The sequence below is a fragment of the Corapipo altera genome, unplaced genomic scaffold, assembly GCF_003945725.1.
Source record: "Corapipo altera isolate COAL_440 unplaced genomic scaffold, ASM394572v1 61411, whole genome shotgun sequence".
Taxonomy (NCBI): Eukaryota; Metazoa; Chordata; class Aves; order Passeriformes; family Pipridae; genus Corapipo; species Corapipo altera.
Window position 1 is genome coordinate 17011423 of NW_020884875.1, and position 21151 is coordinate 17032573.

Sequence of the window (21151 nt, forward strand, 5' to 3'; positions counted from 1 at the left end):
AAGAAAGAGGAGAAAATGGATCCATCAAGTACTGCAAAAAGCAGTAAAGAAAAAAATTATCAAAAAATACAGTCACAGCAGTGAGCAATGTGGAGTAAACAGAAGCTGCAAAACATATAGAGACAGACTCTATAGAAAGCTATGACAACATCACAGACATGGACAACACACTTAGTAACACAGAAAAGGAGAGGAGAAAGAGAAATTATTACCTATAAATAAAAATTTTTAAAAAAGGAAGAGAAAGAAAAGAAAGAAAAAGTGAGAGAGAACAACTCTGGGCGTTGGTGGAAACAGTAACAAGACCCTACCTGAGCGTAGCTGCTTGATGCGACCATTGTTGTTGCTTGTGTCAACAGGTAGGAAGTCTTTGAACCAAGTTATTTCGGGATCAGGATTGCCGCTGGCTGCACATAACATGGTAGCTGTGCGAGTTCGTTCAACCACCTTCAGCTGTGGGCCCATATCAATGGTGGGAAAACCTCGAGGAATTTGATCCTCTGGAAAAAAAAATATGTAAGTTGAAGGATTTCACATTTGTTACACAGTACTGCATGAAAGCCTGAATCATCAGCCTGCTTAACATTCAGGGGTCACCTAATTGTTTGTACATAAGGAACTGAAAGGAACTGAATATAAGGACTGAAAAAAACAGATACCTCCTCAGTATTTTTGGTTAACTTACATTGATTAAAAAGCTGATAAAAATTAAAAACTTCATAAAAATTGGCTACAAACTTTTTACTGTCTTATTAAATGCATTAAATCACATGAGATATACTGCATAGTGTAAAATCATTAGACTCATACAATGGTACCTTACAACACTGATGTTGCTCTGCTTGCACGAGTCCTCACTATTTTATGTGATATATTGAATTACCATGTCTATCAACAACAGGGAAAAATCCTTTTCTATACATCATACAAATGCATAATACAATCATGCAGCATAGAATCTGACCAATGACTTGAAAGAACCAAGTTATGTTTCTTACTTTTACCATTATTACTTATCTGCTGTCGGTCTTAATGTTTATTAGCCTGTGCTTCAGTTGTCCATCTGTAAGATGGATATGATAGTGCTTTACTGCTATAGAGAAGTGCTGTGAGGATGAGTGCATTACATGGTTTCAAAGCACTGAGAAATTCTAAACGTTGGAGCTATGCAGATTAGCAAAGCTAAAGTGAAGGATACTCATAATGGTCTTGAATTAGACACAATAGAGTCTATTAAAACACTCAGATATGGTCAAAAATCCATATCCTAGTGTGGTCAATATTGAAATATTAAGAAATACTGAACAAGAGCAAACAGCTTTCTTAATATGATTCCTGTTAGCAAGTAGCACTGGAAGCAGAGTGGGATCAGGCAATTTTTCAGAAATTAGGTTAGCAAAGCTAAAATAATCTATTTGAAATACATCATCTTGCTCCTCATGTCCATTACAATGGCAAAAATATTTTTATCACAAAATAATAATTTTTCCCTTAAAAAATGACAAGCAAAAAAAATCTAAGAAAGAGGACAAACATTAACTATAAAACATATATTATTAAATGTCGACTGGTCATTACCAACATGCGATTGATTAGGGGATAAAACTAACACAAGAAATTGATCAATGTCAACTCTCTTCCATGAAGAAGTGTCACATTTTCAAACAGTTAGGTAAGTCTTCAGACTTTTCTGAAAAATGTATAGCAAGCAAGTGCAGTCTATAAATCATTGTAGTTCCTGGGGTGTGAAGTTGCCTACGAGCTACTTAACTGCTTGCAATACGTAGCACGTAGATACCCACAGAATCACAGAATAGTTTGGGACCTTGAATCATCTACTTTCAATGCCTCTGCCATGGACATCCACTAGATCAAGTTACTCAGAGCCAGATTCAGCCTGGTCTTGTACACCTTCAGGGACAGGGTATCCACAACTTCTCTGGGCAACCTGTTTCAGTGCTCCACCACCCTCATAGTACAGTTTTTCTTCCTAAGATTTAAGATAAACCTATACTCCTTCAGCTTAAGACAAATCCGCCTTTTACTATCACTATCTGTCCTTATGAAAAGTCCCTCTCTAGCCTTCTTGTAAGCCCCCTTTAGGTGCTGAAAGGCTGAAGAAGGTCTCTCCAGAGCCTTTTTTTTCCAGGCTGAACAGTCACAACTATCTCAGCCTTTCTTCACAGAAGAGGTGTTCCAGACCTCTATCAACTCTCCAGTGGACTCATTCAGACAGGTAAGTGTCTTTCTGGTGTTGCGGGCACCAGACCTGGATGCTGTACTCCAGGTAGAGTCTCACAGGAACAGAACAGAGGGGGTAAGCATCTCCTTCAACCTCCTGTTCCTGCCTCTTTTGATGCAGGTTAGGATGCGATTGGCTTTCTGGGCTGCAAGTACAGATTGCTGGGTCATATTGAGCTTTTCATCCACAAACAACCCAATCTTTCTCCCCAGAGCTAGTCTCCACCTAGCTTGTATTTGTGGTTGGAATGGCTACAACTCAGGTGTAGTACCTTACCCTTGGTGTTTGTTGAACTTCCTGAAGTTCACAATGGGCCACCTCTCAAGCCTGTCCATGTCTCTCTGGATGGCATTCCTGCCCTCCAGCATGTCGACTGCACCATATATCTTGGTGTTGTTGGCAAACTTGCTGAGGGTGCACTCAATTGCACTGTCCATATCACTGACAAAGATGCTAAATAGTTCTCGTCACACTACAAATCTCTGAAGATTGTGTCATTGCTTTCCAACTAGACATTGAGCTGTTGACTGCAACTCTTTGAGCGCAATCATCCAGCCAATTTTTTATCCACCAAGTGGTCCACTGTCAAATTCATGCCTCAGCAGTTTATAGACAATGATGTCACACAGGACAGTGTCAAATGCTTTACACAGATTCAGGTAGATAATTTCTGTTGCCTTCTCTTGTCCACCACTGCTGTAACTGCATCGTAGACGGACACCAAATTTGTGAGGTACTATTTGCCTTTAATGAAACCATGTTGGCTGTCAGCAATTATTTTGGCTGTCTCATTATCTTCCATGTACCTTAGCACAGTTTCCTGGAGGATTTGATTCATGATCTTGCCAGGCACTGAGGTGGGACTGATCGGTCTGTAGTTCCCTGGGTCTTCCTTATCACCATTTTTAGAAGTGAGGGTCATGTTTCCTCTTTTCCTGGGAACTTTACCAGACTGTCATGACTTCTCAAATATGATGTATAGCAGCTGTATCCTTCCATTTCAACGCTCTAGTCGTAGGAGACATCTCACTGTTTTTCCGTGATGCCAATAAGGCTGTAGCCCTGCAGACATCCACACATGTCTACTTCCTCTTATTCATTCCTCACGTTGCATGTGTTAGCCCAGAGGCATTAAGTTGCCTCTGCCCCACCTCCAATGAAGCTGACTTTCTGTCTGGAGTGGCTGGAATTTCTTGGTGCTGTCCAGGTCTTCTGCTGCTGACCTACATACTCTCTCCAGGCTCTGAGCATCTCTTGCTGGCTCAGGTATCTAACTGGTACAAGTGAGATGGCATGTCATCCCACACCTTATCACTACTAAACCTGATGATATCCCCCTCCTCTGTTAACTAGTTTAAAGACCTATCAATAAGTCCTGACAGTCCTTGACCAAAGACCCTCTTCCCCCCACTGAGAAAGGTGAATCCCATCTGCATTCAGCAAGCCTGGTGGCACGCAGGCCATCCTGTTATCAAAAAACCAAAATTTTAATGGTGACACCAGCCATAGTACCATGTTAGTCCACTGCTTCTTTTGACGTCACCTTCTGCAACTGGAAGAATAAAGGAAAAAAAATAACCTGCACCCTTGATTCACCAATCATCCCAGGGCCTTGGTACAGTAAATACAACTCTCGGATAACTTTCTGTAATTCTTCAGAACTAGTGATGCTTAAATGTCAATCCATCAGCCATAGGCTCTTCCCAAGGAAAGGTATGTTTCATGTCTGCTTATAAACACGAGGTCTTTACTTTGGTATTAACTGATAAGATTTGACTTGTGACACAGAACAGGATTTTTATGACCTGACCTTTCCTTTCCTACTTGGCTCATACAGAAACCCCCAGAGTCTCTTTTGTAAATACCTAAGTGTACAACAAAGATAATTTATCCTGAATACTAATAGGATGGAGTAGTAAAGAGTTTCCCTTTCTTATTTTTAATAAGGGCAATTAAATTCCATCCATCTGCCTTATGCATAGAATCTCTTTGAATGAATGGTCTTCATGAAATTTTCATGAGAAACATCACAATGTAACAGACTCAAATACCCAGCACTGTTATGTTTTTGACAATTGTGGCTTGTTTCCAACCTGGTTTTCAGGTATTTGGCAATAAACTCCAATATTCAACATCAAATGGACCAGGGAAATAGTGAAATTTCTAATTGGAGGGCTTATCACAGTGAATTTAGTTTTTAAGATGTTAATTGTTTTTTTTCTCTCTAAGTTTATTCACGATTTGTACAAAACTGTCTTTACGCTTTGATGATACCAAGTTTGACAGATCATCAAACACACTATGAAAGAGAACTGAAGATCAAATCATTGAAGAACTGCCTCTCGGTAGAAAATTTTGATATATTGGTACTTCTACAATTTTACATGAGGTGAACAGAAAAATATTTTTTACTGATCATTAATATGCTCATTAGGCTCTAAACTGTAGTATATGCCACTCTTTCCAATTAATATTTAGTTCTAGTTAATTAGTTTCCAATTCATCAACAATTTAAATCAGACCTGATATTCCCAAAGCCATTTGGTACTGTCATTTTGAGAGGCCATTAAAGGTCAGATTTCTCTGTCCTTGTGGCTTAGTTACTTATAGATGTAATACATATTTTGTTTTGGATGACAGATACAAGAGATTTAGAAACAGAGCATATTCTCTGAATTTGTTAGGTGTCTTAACAGTGCTGTGTTTCATTATTAGTATTAAGAGAATGCATTTAGTACCATGCTAGTATCATTTCCAGTTGCTGCAAGAGCTCTACAAAAGTTATTTTTCATCCAGTGTATGATCTGAACAGTGTAAAAGGCAATTACAAAGAGTGGTTACCAGATGAGCCCTTAAAATAGAATGATGCACAATGGCTTTGCCTTGCTTTGTATCATGGTTGTTAGTATTTCTGAACTCTGTGTATTCAACCTGCTTGACATTGCTCATTCAATCCTCACAGCACAGGCAAAAAACAGAAGGAGTTGGAAGCCACTGTGATGCTAGAAAGCTATGACCTTCTTACCATAACTAAAACTTGATGGGACATGACTGGAGTGAGACTATCAATGGCTACAGGTTGTTCAGAAGAGACAGAGGAGGAAGGAGAGGCAGAGGGGTTGCTCTCTACATCAGGAGGTGCTTTGAGTGTGAAGAGCTGTCTCTGAAGAACAGCCACGAGCAGGTCGAAAGCCTGTGGGTAAGAATCAGAGATCAAGGCACCAAAGGGAACCTTGTGGTTGGTTTTTATTACAGGTCCCTGATCAAGGGAAGCCTATTAACAAAGCCTTCTAGCTCCAGCTACAGGAGGCATCGTGCCCGCAGGCTCTTGCCCCGCTCGGGGACTTCAATCATGCTGACATCTGCTGGGAAAGTAGCAGAGCAAGCTGTAGGCAACCGATAAGGCTCCTGGAAAGCACGGAGGATGACTTCTTGAGCCAGGGAACAGATAGCAGTTCTACCAGGAGGGATACGATACTGGATCTGATGGGCACCAAATAAGCTAACTGGGAACCTGAAGATTGGAGGCAGCCTGGCTACAGCCATTAAGCATTGGTGGAGTTTGGGTCAGGTATAGAGTAAGTTAGGCCCCTGAACTTTAGGAAAGCAAGATTCCAGCTCTTCAAGGAGATAGTCAACAGGATCCCTTGGGAAACTGTCCTCAGGGACAAGGGAGCAGATCAGAGCTGGCAGATCTTTATGGAATTCTTTCATACGGCACAAGAACTGGCAATACCCATGGACAAGAAATCAGGGAAGGAAGGCAAGAGACCAGCATGGGTGAGTTGGGAACTGTTGGTCAGACTGAAGGGCAAGAAGGAAATGCACAGGTAGTGCAAATAGGAACAGGTACTCTGGGAAGAGTATAGAGGTGAAGTTTGGTTCTATGGGGATGAAGCAAGGAAGGCCAAGGTGAAAGTCAATTCAATCTGGCAAAGAATGCTAAGAGTGACAGGAAGGGCTTTTACAGGCATGTTACCAGAAACAGAAGGTCAAAGAAGGCTTACCTGTCTGATAAACAAGGCTGGAAAACTCGTAACAATGAATAAGGAGAAGGCTGAGGTATTCAACAACTTTTTTTGTCTCAGTCTTCAGTAGCAACCTCTCTTCCCACACTTGAGTGGATGGACAAAAGGATGGGGACTGGGGGACCAAAGTCCCTCTACTGTAAGTAAAGGTTCATAACCACGTGAGGAAACTCAAACTACATAAATCTCTAGGACCCGATGAGATGTATCCCAGAGTCCTGAAGGAATTGGCTGGTGTGGTTGCCAAGCCACTCTCCATGATATTTGAAAAGTCATGGCACTCAGGTGCCAGGTGACTGAAAAAGGAGGAAAATTGTACCCATCTTAAAAAAAGGTTGAAAGGAGGACCCTGGGAACTAGTGACCTGTCAACCTCCCCTCTCTGCCTGTGAAGACCATGGAACAGATCCTCCTAGAAGCTGTGCTAAGGAACATCCTTCTCTCTAAACTGTAGAAAGAGAACTAGAGGATCCTGAAGGTCCCTTCCAACCCAGGCCATTTTATGATTCTATGATTCTATGTTTTCTGTAAACAATGTCCTTGCTGCAAGTTTAGTCAAAGCAGTAATTGCTTCCCTTTCAAGAAACTTGTTTGGAAAAAGCACATTAGCCTTTACATTCAGATTTCATTATAGGTATACCCAAAGTCAATATCAAATACACAATTTCACACACTGCTGAATCTGTTCTAGATTTGAGCTTGCCTTCATAAATGCAACAGCATTTATGGTAGAGACTCAAATTTAGTGTTTTTATATGAACAGTAACTTTGATGGAGTTGTACCCTGAAAATACGAAAAAGTTAAATTATGTTCTACCAAAAAAGAAACTATACTTACCTTTAAGTAATATTGACAGAAAAAAACATAGCTGTTCCACAGCTATATGTAATAAACTCTGTTGTGCTCATCACTTAACTGTGTTTTCTCTCATCTTAAAGGAAAAAGGCGCTGTTGGAATCTCTTTTTTTATATTAAGCAATTATTTAATAAGATTTCAGGGACATCACAAGATTTGTCTGAAGGTGTACTATCAAGACTACGTATTTACAAAAGATGGATCCAACGAAAGAAGACGATTTCTTTTAAACCCAGTACAATGTCTTTGACTCTTCATGAAAAACGTACATGTCTTATATACAACAATGTTAAATGAAGAGAAAGACAGTGATATTCATCCAGTGTTTGTGCCACACCTTCTTAACATTTTGACTACTTTTCCTGTAAAAGGTTACTTTCAGATCATGTATACGCCCTGCTGGCAGCAGGAAGAGTGTCAGCTTTTAGAAACTGATTGGGTCTTGAAGTCTTAAATTTTGCATAGCTACCTTACCGAATCACTTTGGCCATCAGCATCATGTTTTTACAAGAAAGATAGAACCGTGTGAACAGTCTTCTCAGTTACAGTACATTATGATAATATTACTATGATATGGTTATGAAGTGCAAACATGAAGTGCCCAAAGCAAATTTTGATGACTTAGGTTTTGGGTTATAGAGTATAAAGGCAAAGTAATAGCACCAGGGTTCAAGACTGGACAGTTGTCAAGAAAACTGGCTAATATGTCTGTTAAGTATTTAATTCCATATTAACCATTTGCACCATTGAAATAACCATGTTCCATATTATGAATAGTAACCTGCAGATAAATCTGTGTAATCTGCCTAACTAAAATACATACTCATAGTGTTTGACTGTGCCTCTCAAAAATATTGCCTAAGTGAAACAATTATTCTCATTTTGCAAATGGAAGATGGTTCTCCATTCTATTCAGGAAGAAAAAAAAAATCTATTTCAGGATTCACTGATAGCTTTGCCACAGGCAAATTTTAGGCATTCTGTAGCTCACAGAATAAAAAGGCACACATGGAGCATTTCCAGAATACATTACAGATACTGAAGATAAACTGCCACAATAAAGTTTATTATTTCAAAGAACAGTGTAAATAAAGCTTTTATTTTCACTATTCCAGATGGCAGCAGCATATAATTTGCACTGTTTTGACATCATGACTGTATTATTCAAAATCATTCCTCCTCCTACTGCAGTGAATGCAGGATTAAGAACAGTAAAATCAAAGAGACTAAGGGAGGAACTAAAATCACCATTTTACAGCGAAGTTGGCATTCTGTATTATTGAAGAACTATGCATATTAGTGAATTGAAAAATAAAAACAAAGCCATTTCTAAATATACATAAAAACTATATTAGATTTAAAAGATATAAAGTAACAGAAAAGTGCCAGTTAATAAATGTTATACTGAAATAGTTCACGAGGTAAATTTTGACAAATAAAAGTAATTATGAACACCCAATAAATTATTTCCTGGAGCCTTTGTTCAAAATTGCTATATAGAGATGGATACTTTTACTTAGTGGTGTTGTACATCAGTAAAGCTACACTGTAAGAACAGATCTAGGTATCTGTTGAGAGTTCTCTTAAATTCCTCACAATTTTACCACACAAGGAAAGGGAGTAAGACATCGGTAAGATGATCAGACTTGGTAAAAATTTGAGAGAACAGCTGTCCATACCATCCCACCAAAACCCATGCCTTTATAAATATTCTTCAATATAAATATACATAAATATATTTAAGAGATGTGCAAAGAACTTTTGATGCAAAAGAAAACAAATTTGTTTAGTAGTTTCATATGCAATTACCCTGCAAATTGCTAAGTAATGTCTATATAACAGAACACAGAGCCACTTAGACTGAATTATCATTTGTATGAATGTTGAAGCAGCAATTTCACATTGCATTAAGTCAGTTAACATTCATTGTTATTAGCATTTAGCTTTAAATAAGTTCTCTGTTTTAACAAATGAGTGCACTGAGCCTTTGAAATTAGATATCTTTATAAGGACATGAAAATGGAAAAAAGAATTTGCACCTTTTGGCAGTTCTCGAAATCGGCTAAATTAGACTGCACATAGCAAGCTTTCTCCAAAGTGACCTGTCTCATTCATATGAACAATGAAACACCTCTCACTCTCCTTTAACAACGACATTCCAAACAACAGGAGTTAATATTTGGAGAGTCATCACTTACATGAAAACCCAAGCCTCAAAATAAGGGTTTATTCCCAGATTTGAACTCAGGTACTGTCATAGCTTAGAGGAGAGCGTATCATCTGAACATAACCAAATTTGGTTATGATTCAAATTCTGGATGTCTGTCTGTCTGTTCTGCTTACTGGTAATGTAAAGGAAAATACAAAAAGTTATGTCCTAAAAAAAGAAAAAAGAAAAAAAAAGCAGGGAATCCAAGCATCCCTGCCAGATGTCCCTCCTCTAACATAAGGAGAGGACTCAGACAGGCAGAGAATATGGTGTTTTAAGTGCAGGGTATCATTTATGTTGGAAAAGAAAGGCTAGAATTCTGAAGCAAAGAGGATACAGCATCCCACATATTTCCATATGTAAATATTCACAAAGGAAAAACTATTATATTTTGAACTGGTGAATAAAAAACTAAAGGACTGCAAAGGGCAGCAATATGAATTTCCATGATTACCATTTCTAATTTGAGGCTTAGTTTCCAGACAGGGTGAGGATTTAGATTACACTAAATCGGGGTTAAATTGGGGCTTGCCAAGACTCAAGATTAGGAAAAAGCATGATTGCTCTATCTAGTCAATATTTTTAACATACTAATATTTATGCTTTTATATTGTCCTCACTTTCATTTGAAGAAGAAAGGGGAAAGTACAACAGCAGTGCAGTGCTGGCAGTATTTGCTTTAAGCTTTAATTTTTCATGTCACATACAGTTTTATGGTGAAGTAAATAATGAGATGAGCAGTAGGTTCATATGTACACCAGAGTATACTTCTCATGTTAGCAGCCTGAATATACAGATTGGTCCAGAACACATGAAAGCATTCTTTTCAATTTCTTCCTCTCCTTTCTACTCATTAATACTCTGTGTTAAAATATTGATACAATATTGATAAATATATATGACACTTTCTATAAGTAGCTACCTCGTCTTCATTCTTAAGTATAAAGCAATAAATCACCACAATCAAGTTCTAATGTATTAATTTGAGAATCGGGCAGAAGCATCTTGTTTTGTTGCTTCCAAAAGAGCAAGAAAGAAAAGAGGAAATAGGAAGCAATCTGTCAAAGGAGTTTTCAGAACACACAGTTTCCTTTTCCCTTCTTCCTCCCCATTTGTACTACCTGTCTAAACCTGTGCTTAAATCTAAAGGAGTGGCAATACTGTCTAAGACAGTCAGATGAACTCAGCTTGTGATCATGGCCATTTCTGTTACTAATGTTACACAGACTTCAATGAGTTGTTTCCTCAATGCCATAATCTTACTGAATGTTTTTTAAAGCAGTGTACACACTCTGCAGCCCAAACCGTCAACTATAAACTATACTAACTACATTAACATCACAGCTGCAAAATTTAAGAACCTAACAAATGAACTGTAGTGGCAAAACCACTGACTTTGTTTAAGTATTGTTTTTAAAGGAGAACAATACTATTTGCTGTATTTCTAGCTCAGCATCAAACTTGTGCATTTTAAAAAGAGAAAGAATATATTTTCACTTTGGTAAGCATGTAGAAAGGCGTCCCCAGAAGACTGAAGGGAACAAGGAATAAGGGTTATGAAATTGTATCCCTCAAGTATTAACAAAAGATGTTTCATTCAGGAAGTTAAAAGCACTTTAGATGCAGTGAATTAAACAGTAAGTTATTCAAGTTAGTGTCTATGCATTTTAACTGGTTTTTTGCTGCCCAACAAGGCACCCCTACAGATGTAAGAATCTGGATGTTACTGTATTATTTCAATCAATATTAAACATAATTATCAATAAAAAATCCCAATAAAAGTGCTATTATTGCTGAAGAGAAGGACAGAAAATAAATATGTTGTCAAAACAGAAAAGAACTCTGGAAAAATGCAGTTGAAGAAGATATCCCTCAAAAATCAGTATTATTCAGTGTTATACTAATGTTACTTGTACAAAATATGCACAGTTTTTCCACATCTAATGCAGCATTCATCTTCATTGGTCTTAACAGCATGCTTAAAACACTTATAATGCTTACACGATTACAGCCAGGTGACTGTAAAAAAGTAATAGATATAGTAGCTTCCCATTTTTACGTTTCCTATTTTAAGTCTTTTCAGCACTATAGACACATGCTATTAATAAGAAAATGCTGCATGAGACATAGAAGATGTGTAACACAAAGCAATGCCTTGATACATCATGTACTGCTAATATTTATGAGCAAAAGACAGAATCCAAAGTGCTGGCAAATGCTAAAACACATGGCATCTTTGAACCTATACAAACCTTTAACAGAAGTAAGTATTTCTTTTATGAGTGGATGGTGAAGTTCTTCCCTGGTTGCTTGGCTGTGTAGGGAATAAGTGTGCTCTGGACCTCACCCTTCATATGCCTGAATATGACAGAGGTATCCCTCTCACCTCTTGTACCCACCTTTGGCAACATTCTGTCTCTAAGACAGATACTAAGATGGTGTCTCGAGATCTCTTAGAAGAGAAGAACAAGTGTAGAAAAAAGAAGAGAGTAGATATGCCTTTTGTTTGGGGTGAGTTTCATGACTTAAGTTAAAATAAATTCTTTGTCCAGACAAGGAAGCTACGAGGGGGGAACACACCATTCACTTCTGTTTTGAGAGGATACAGAAGGGCTTTCTCTCTAGCAGAGGACACACATGGCTTAAAATCCAGCTTTCCACAGTCCTCTGGCATGTTCAATAACAAGTGCTGATAAATAACCTTTAATTAGCATTAACACTTAATGCACATTAACACTTACACATGCAGATAAGGCAGTCAACACTTCAAGGTTTCCATCTCACAAAGACTCAAAGGTTCATGATGTCACAAACACTATTTTTCTGTGGATTATTTTTGCCCCCAAATCCAACATTAGAAATGTCTGTAGTCTGAGACTTTGACTTCTACCTGAAATTTTGCTGCTGCCTTAAGCTGAAGTAAATGGGACTAGTCTGGAATTTAACATGCTTCATGTTATAATAGGGAGTGCTGCTTTTATAGATGATAGATAATGTCTGTACTCTGAGTTATTGTGTGGAAGAAAATGCTCAGCATCCTGACACTCTCTGAAGCGCAGCAGAGGCCCTGCCTCCAGCTGGCACAGAGGGCCTGGTGATGTAAGGCAGTGCTTGACCTAATCTGCCGAGAGCTTGCTCCTGTCCTGTGTTCCTCCAATGCATTTTTCACAGTAATATTCATGTGGCCTTGAAAGAGCTATTGTGAATCACTGTGAGTTGAGGAAAACTGAAGGAGAGAGATTACTTTAAACATGACACTTTCACATTTGTTTAGCAACAGCAGCTAATATTTCTCATGAAACTGTAAATGAGGAGTGATGTGGGAATTCATTCATAAGATGTTGAACATAGAACAAAACCAGATTTACTCAGCTTTTCTATCACTCTTGCTGCAACTTACTGGACTAATGCTACCCAAATTATATTGTCAGTAATTTGAAATAAGATCTTGGCCGGGCATACGAGCATAGAATGTTAAAAAGTGTTTGTTTTGGTTTTTTTTAGACCTTTTACATGCTGAGATCAAGGATCACACCTCTAAGCACATCATATTTAACTATTTTTTCATTATTTTAAATAATTATGAAACTCAGTGCTACCTCTACAAAATGTAACAAAATCAAAATCGACAATGGGTAGTGTAAAATGAAATTTATTACTGTCTACAGTCTGAGTACATATATCTAAATTATAAATAACAATTAGGTCTGCAATATTTTTGAGCATTTGCTTACTATATATTAAACTCGTTTTATGTATAGTATAGGTAAGCCTTTTCTTTTCACAGCTTCTGTTTAAGACAATTTTCTCACCAACTTCCAACTATCTGAATAAAGACTATCAATCATTCCTGATCCTTTTAGATTACAAGCCTTGGTGGTTTCTTTCTGAACTTGCTTTGGTTTGTAGATTTTTTGGTGTGTTTTTCTTGTTGTTGTTGTTTTTTGTTTGTTTGTTTGGGGTTTTGTTCATGTTATGTCAGTTATTTGCAAATTCATCACAAACTGTTCTGTGAAGAATAGTTAACAAAGTCAAACAGCTGGGGAGAGCCAGTTTCTGCCTTTGAGCAGACATAGTGTGACAGACTAACCTTAGCATAGCACTGTATGTGTCAAGTACATCAAAATCAGCCTAAGCACTAAAAGACTATGCCAACTCTGTGGACAGACTTAGTACATGAGTACAATAAGTTGCAAGAAGAAGGTACAAATGAAGAAAATAGAATGCTTGACAACAGAAGATGTGAATCGGTCCAGTAATTTAAGACTTAGTGAGAGGCCCTATGCTACAGAAACATTGCAAGCAATTGATTGAGAGCACCATGGTTGTATCTGATTTCAACAATGGAACTGTTTCTCCTTGGATTTATTAGTAGTAACAGCTGTAATCCATTTTATAACTGAATACAAAACTTATTTCTTTTAGAGAAAAGACACAGAACTATTTTTCTTGTAGGTTGGAGAGGTTGGCATGAAAATTATTATATGTACTCTTTAGAAGCAATTGGGAACAGGTCAGATGTTACAGTATTGAGAAATAATTTCTAGCACTAAATGAATATGTAGCCATAAACTTTAGAGCACACAAAAGTATTTTTTTTGTGCCTGAAGAAGACTTAAAAATCAACGTGTGCCTGCTTTCTGCATGCTTTTACTTTTTTAGAGCATTCTGCTTTGAGTAAGTGATACAACATAAGCTGTTCCACTAAATGAAAGGTAAGACAGGGATTGCAAAAAGAAGGGCTAGTTATTTTTTACTTTTCTGTAACTTCCAGTTCCTTTGGTACATGAGAAAAACATCTTGCTAATACATAGCTAGCTTTTTGTGTATGTGTGTTCTTGTTTTAAATATTATGCTTCTGGAAAAGTTTTGTCTAAACTATTTATTCTGATGCATCCTGATGTTTATTCTTTCTGATTTTTAACCTTTAATATGAAACACCTAAGCCTTCATACTGTTACATGACCTGTTGTAGTTATATGTGTCCATAAACACTGTTATCTCCAAAGTCCCACTATCTTACTTGCCTTTAAAAACCCAATAACAACCCTGAAAAACCATCATCAAGGGCTTTGAGAAATAACATTCTCTTGAATTTTGGCCTTAAAAATGTCTATAAAACAAGAGAAAAATCCTTCTGTATTATCAGGTTTTGTAAACAGTTAGGCCAAAATTTTCCAAGGCAAATATTCAAGTTCATTCTACGACAAGATTCTTTGCTGTTTAGTAGCTGGGTCTGCACGAAAGTCGGCACCATGGAGATGCCAGCTGCAGAAGCACAACAAAGTTCTTGCCTGAACACACTGGAAATCTCCTTCTGCACTAAAATCTCTGAAAGGTCTTGGAAACTATGGGCCAGTACCTCACAAATCTCCACATGTCTGTTGTTGATCATCTTTAGCAGCTCATATAGCAAGTAGGACTACATGAACTTCTATTACTAACGTATGACTTCAAAAGAAAAAACAGATCAATGTCTTTGCCAGATGATGTCCTGCTGAAGCCTTCAAAACCTGACAACAAATGTACCTCAATGTTTCTATCAGCTTTACATAAACTTAACAAAAACAACTTTTTCACAAAAAAAATCTTAAAAAAAAAAAAATTAAATTATTGACTACCACATGTAGCATTCTTAACTTATTTTGTGCATAACTTTGGGCATAAAGTATTTTGTTCCAGAGAAGGAGAAAAAAGTTTCTTAGCAAATATCTTGTTCTACATGAAAAGCAAAAATTAAACCAACCATCTATTGCTTCCTGTTCCAATCTTAATGCAGGGCATCAGAAACTTGCACAGGTTTAAATGTCAGGATACATCAGCTGCAATTCTGGGGATTATTTTTCTAATGATTCTGAGTCAGGAAGAACTATATATCCATTATGTATCAGAAAAATATGTAGTAATGCTAAATAAATGAATGCACAACATATGAAAAGCCAAAGTGTAACTTAGTGTAAATGATGTGATTTCTTCTGAGAATGCAGGATTAGCTATAGAAGCTTTTGGAGATCTTATTCTGCTCTATCTTTTTAACTCCTGGGTAAAAGTTCTTATCAATGAAGGCAAAAAAAAAAAAAATAGCTATTATTTATGTAAAATGATTTTGCAAAGCGTTTCAAAAAGCAAAACTTATCCATTATAGTGAAAAATGGGTACAGTTACATCTCGCCAGCTACATATAATTACATTTTTAAAATTTCAGAATGAATTCTTATTTTTTACAGTATTTAGTAATATGTCATACAGTATTTATATGAAACACAGTGAAAAGATCCACAGTATATCTGAGTCTAAAAAGCATCTGCTACAAAACAGTTTTAATGATAAAACCACTACATATTAAAAGATATCCAAAATCCATTTTCAACACTCTGTAACATTGCATAACAGTAAAATAATGGAAAAAAAACATTATTGCCCCATATTTCTTAAGTCTAGGCATTCAGTTCCAAATAATCACATGAAGAAAATAATTTCTCAATTGGCTACCAATGACTTTAAAAGTTTTTCATTACATAATTTGTCTAACTCGAAGATAATGAGTAATCTCATGGAGGAAACTGACCGTAATGGAACTATTTACATACTTAAACATATTGCTAAAAAAACTGTCACATTTTCTAAATCCATTGACATTTTATTTCAGAAGTTATTGCATCTTATGCTTTCTTCCTACTCCAGAAGTAAATCAGCTCATTTACAAATTTTCCCACACACATGACAAATATTACATTCTCTTTCTCTGTTAAGTAAAGTCAACTTGTATACATATCACTTATCTGCCTGAGATTCATAACGTGCTGTTTGGATTTTATAGTGAGTACCATAAAAATATAGACATGCACCATCAAGAACACCTAATTTCACCATGGTATTTGGGATAGCTTGCATTGCAGAGAAATAAATTATGATTTTCTAATATCATGGAAAGAGCAAGGAAGCCACTTAGCACTTGTTCTTACCAATAGCCATCAAGCTTCTTAGGGCTTGAACAGGTAGTCTTTTCATGTAAGCAATACTGAAAGTTAGATACTAGAAAACCAAAATAAAGAGCAAAATTTGATATTTGGCAACGCAGGTGATATTTTGGCAATCCAGGTGAACCAACACGCACACAGGTAATAATTGATTAAAAGTGGTACTGGATTTTATCACCATTCATTGCTAATAACTATTTTTTAGATCACAACAGTATGCTAAGACAAACACCACTGAGCTTTTAGCACTGTATCAAAGTACCTACTGAGTACTAGCTAAATGGTAAAATTAGCACTTACTATACCACCACTTGTTTTAGCACCTGCATGATAATTGAACTACCTTTGTTATTTAGAGGTTAGAAGATTGAAAGTTCACAGCTGGAGGTTGTAGGGAAGTATGGAAACAACTATGTTCTCAGTCAGTATGAGATGTTTGCTGAATAATTATTATAATAACGCATATGTTCTCTATTCTCTTGCTGTGTATATAATACTAATTAACTTTAATAGCAGAAGTGCATCAAAAGAATAGATGCTATAAAACCTAGAATTCGTATTTAGCGTATGGATTGCAGGCAAAACCAGGACAGTATGAAACCATCACACAGAATGATATATAAATTGAATAGCACCTGTAGCAAGTTCATGCAATCTTTTTGGATTTCAGCAAAGCTTTTGATACTGTCTCTCACAAGATCCTTCTGGACAAAATGTCCAGCCCACAGTTGGATAAACACATCATGCAGTGGGTGAGCAACTGGCTCATGGGTCGAGCACAGAGGGTAATAGTGAATGGGGTGACATCAGACTGGTGACCTGTCACTAGTGGGATTCCACAGGGCTCCATCTCAGGCCCTGTGCTCTTCAACATCTTCATAAATGACTTGGATGGAGGATTGAAAGGGATACTAAGCAAGTTTGCAGATGATACTCACAACTTCATTGTGAGGGAAAGAGGAGGGGCAGCTATTAATCTCTTCTCTTTGGTGACCAGTGACAAAACATGAGTGAATGGCCTGAAGTTGTGTTAGGTTGGATGTCAGAAAAAGATTCTTCCCCCAGAGGGGGGTTGGGCACTGGAACTGGCTCCCCAGGAAAGCTGTCAAAGCACCAAGCCTGACAGAGTTCAAGAAGTGTTTGGAAAACGCTCTCAGGCACACGGTGTGAGTCTTGGGGATGGTCCTGTGCAGGGCTAAGGGTTGGACCTGATGATCCTTATGGGTCTCTTCCAACTCAGCATATCCTGTGATTCTGTAATATTATTAACAGTCTTGAATTGAGACACTAATTTTGCACTGGTTTTATTTTACTATGCTCTTAGTGTTTTTATTTCTCCTGTTCCATCTGTGTAAAAATTTATCTTGTTATAATAAGGTTCTGGTTTTCCCTTCCATATATTTGTCAACCAGTATTGTAACAAGTGATGTTTATTACTTTAAGACTACTGAGATGAATGCTCAGTTTTAAGCTTTGGTCTTCTTGGTATTTTTCTCAGGAGAAAAGTACCTTTCAGAACCTTTTTTCCTTTTTCTTTCCTCTAAATTTTCTTTCAGCAGAGATGTCTTTCAGTCAGTGTTGTCTTCTTTTCAAAACTGCCTCCCTTGAGAGTTGTAAATACTTGTCAATCTCCCAAAGGCAAAGATAAGAATTTAAAGTACCCCCTTCATTTTAGCTGGTAACTTCTGTAATGCTAGGGCCTGAAGAACTGGCCCTGATAAATCTGACCTACAAGCTGAACTTTCCAACGTAGTATTGTATTTAGCCATATATGTGCTTATTAACTAAGATGCTATATAATCCTTACTAGTGCCTTGAGAATACACTTGAGAATATATGCTTGTTAGCACAGGATGTTATCAATAGTCAGCAAGGCTTGTATGGGTTATAAATATGCCTTTTCAGCCAAGGCCACGAAAACAGCAGGCCTCACATGGCTGCAACTGGTTCATATTTGAGACATCAATGTAGCCTTAAGTTCTGTATTTAGTAACTAGTCAAGGCTGTAGGGTATTTGATAGTAGATGGTCCAAATCGACTCCCTTGGTCTCCATCTGGGCCTTGGCCAGGCCTCAGAGAAACACCAATGGAGCAAGAAACCCAGATTGCTTTGCCACACCAATCATGTGATGTAAGCTGGTTTGTTTAACAGTATATAAGCTGGACCCTCTCACAGCAAAGATGGATGCTTCACCTGAGAGCGAATGCACGGTGTAGGATTTCTCAGTTAATGGGAAGGGGATCTCCAGACCTTCACTGTGATCAAGGGCTCTCCAGCTGAAGTGCAGTCTGGATGATGATTGTGGTAATGTATTTAGGGTAAACGGTGATGTACCTTTCTCTTAATCACTACAAGACTTTCTTTGTAGCAATGATTAGATGCATTGCTAACTGTATCCTTTCATAAGCCACTGCTTCTTTTGTAATTCTTTAGCATTTTGCACTATAGCAAACTTACACACTTATTCATTAAAGTTGGTGTCTGTGTTCCTTAAATCCATCCTCATTACTGGGGGAAGAAGGGGGTAAAGTGGATTGGCAAAACAACTTCTTATTACCCTCGTGTTCCCTTTAAATTGCTGGTACTCTCAGCTTTGATTAGTTGCCTCGAGCCATGGTACCTGTAAGGTAGACCTTGTTTGCTAGCGTAAACAGTGCCAGTGCAGTACTCCTCCTATTCAGGTGTATCGTTCTGGCATACACTTTCTGTCAGTGAGTTCTGGTGAAGGGTTTGAAGTTAGTCTGTGCACTGCCTGTGTCTAACATCAGAGGAAATTAAAATTTAGGAAGATTTTATTGCAGGTTATGAGGCTCTGGTGAGGATGGATTTCTTTATGCCTAAGATGACCGCTCTCCCAGTTTTGGTTTATTATGTAAGATACTGAATACTAGAAGGCCAGTGAATGGTGGTAACAGTACCATTCCTGAGCGTGACAATTTACTTTTCCAATTCTTAGCTTATAACGTATGAGGAAGCTCCCTTTTCTGAAGTTGTTTAAGAGATGTTTTGGAGTGTGCTGCCTTGTGAAATGTAGGTACAGAAAACAATTATGATGACTCACATACTTTCTGCCTTTTTTAAGATGTTTTTTGTGTGGAAACGAATAGCTAAGTTCACTCACAATTTGGTGGAAGTGTGCCAGCCTACTACAACTACAATAGAAAGCGAAGAAGACTGTGGGTAAAACTTCCAGAAGAATTTTAAGCATGCTATTCTGTAAGAAGAACTGATGGAGATGCAACATCTGCAATATGACTATGTATGTGAGATATTTGGGCCCAAACTCGAAACAGCATAATGATCACATCTGCATGCAAACTCTAAAATTTAAATGTGATGAAGACATATGTGGTACTTAAAAACTGAAAAACAAGCATCAACTTCGTTCTGAGCAGTGAATGCAGTAACAGCATAATCACTCCACAGATATTAAACCATTTCATGCTTTCCAAACTGAGTAATATCACATTTTATTCTGTTTTTTTTTCCACTTAAGAAAAAAATCTAGCTTGCATTAGAATATTAAGAGCAAGAGATGGTTTATATTTCTTTTTGTATACCAACGTAACTACTAAATGCCAAGCAGTCACATTTCATTTCAGGGATTATTAATGAAAAACTTTGTAATGCTGATCAGATGGAGTCACAGAAATGGAAAATTTCCTTAAATCCTATTCCAACATTTCTAGAATTATTTCTCAACTTCATGTTCCTTCTAAATTAGCATAAAATCTTGTGGGAAATGAAAAAATATGACAGAAAATAAAAAAAAAAGAAATGTTTGGATACATTTAGGCAGAGATTCCAGCTTGAGAACTTGGAACTCACATATGACTAGAATAAAGAAATATATATAATCCTTTAAAGTGCTACAGAGGACTCTACAGAGGTCTTAGTAACCAATTCTAATCAAAAAGTTAGTAATTCATTTTGGCTAATGGGTAATTCATTTTGTCTTTTTTTTTTTTTTTTAATTTCCATGGAGAAAAAAGTTATTCTTAAAACCATATTAGCAATTTTCAAAAAACACAGAAAGTAAAAGCCTTATCCTAGAAACATGTAACAACATCTCAGGCTGACTTCAGAGAGTCAATATTTCAATTCTATGTTTTAATGAAGAATTCTGGGAAGACTGATTATACATTTTGTAGTGAACATATATATTAGAAAATAGAGGCTTCCTTATGAGGCACACAGTCTGTACACCCAAAACTTAAATAACATATCAGTTTCATGCTGTTTTGACTCAAGTAAGGAGCAAGTCACTGAATGATGCTGGTTTTGGGAAACAATATTCAGATTAGATAAAATAATTTGAGCTTCTCAACAACATGGGTCTGAGACAAGGATGTTTGCTTCTGTATTTCTTAATTATACTAAGTAACATTTCTAGAAGTTCTGTAGACTTCTACAGGACTGCTTTTAAATCCAATATCTATGATAAAATGTTATTTTAATAAGCAAATGACCAATAATAAATTAAACTCTGATATAAGTTTAAAAACAGTGAGTACAATTCTGCAAAACAAAATCTGAATTTGTAGGAAAAGACAGTTTGTGCATTATGAAATGCACTTAGCCTCTAGCAAACAGCCCTGTGGTTCATTTTCACAGCCAGCTGGTCTATCACAAAAAATGGTTCCATGTTCTCTATGTACTACTCACACAAATGGAATAAATCTCTTCTACCCAGAGTTTTCACTCAAATATTGTTGTACCTCTCAATAATATTCTCTTTCAAAATATCAATGGACAGAAGGACTGAAGCATCTCAATTTGTCCCAAGATACAGAAACTGACCTATAAAGGCACTGCAAATTAAAAGTAAGAACCCT

General features: G+C 37.1%; 1 protein-coding gene across 50 annotated transcripts in view; it reads right to left on the minus strand.

Annotated features, from left to right (window-relative positions):
• PTPRD (protein tyrosine phosphatase, receptor type D) overlaps positions 1 to 21151 on the minus strand; it is a 1162785-nt gene that overhangs the window by 138344 nt on the left and 1003290 nt on the right. For all 50 annotated transcript variants that reach the window (XM_027635107.1, XM_027635108.1, XM_027635120.1 and 47 more), the window contains one exon: positions 312 to 500. In XM_027635107.1, coding sequence (XP_027490908.1) covers positions 312 to 500 — 189 coding nt within the window. The remainder of the gene's footprint in view (positions 1 to 311; positions 501 to 21151) is intronic.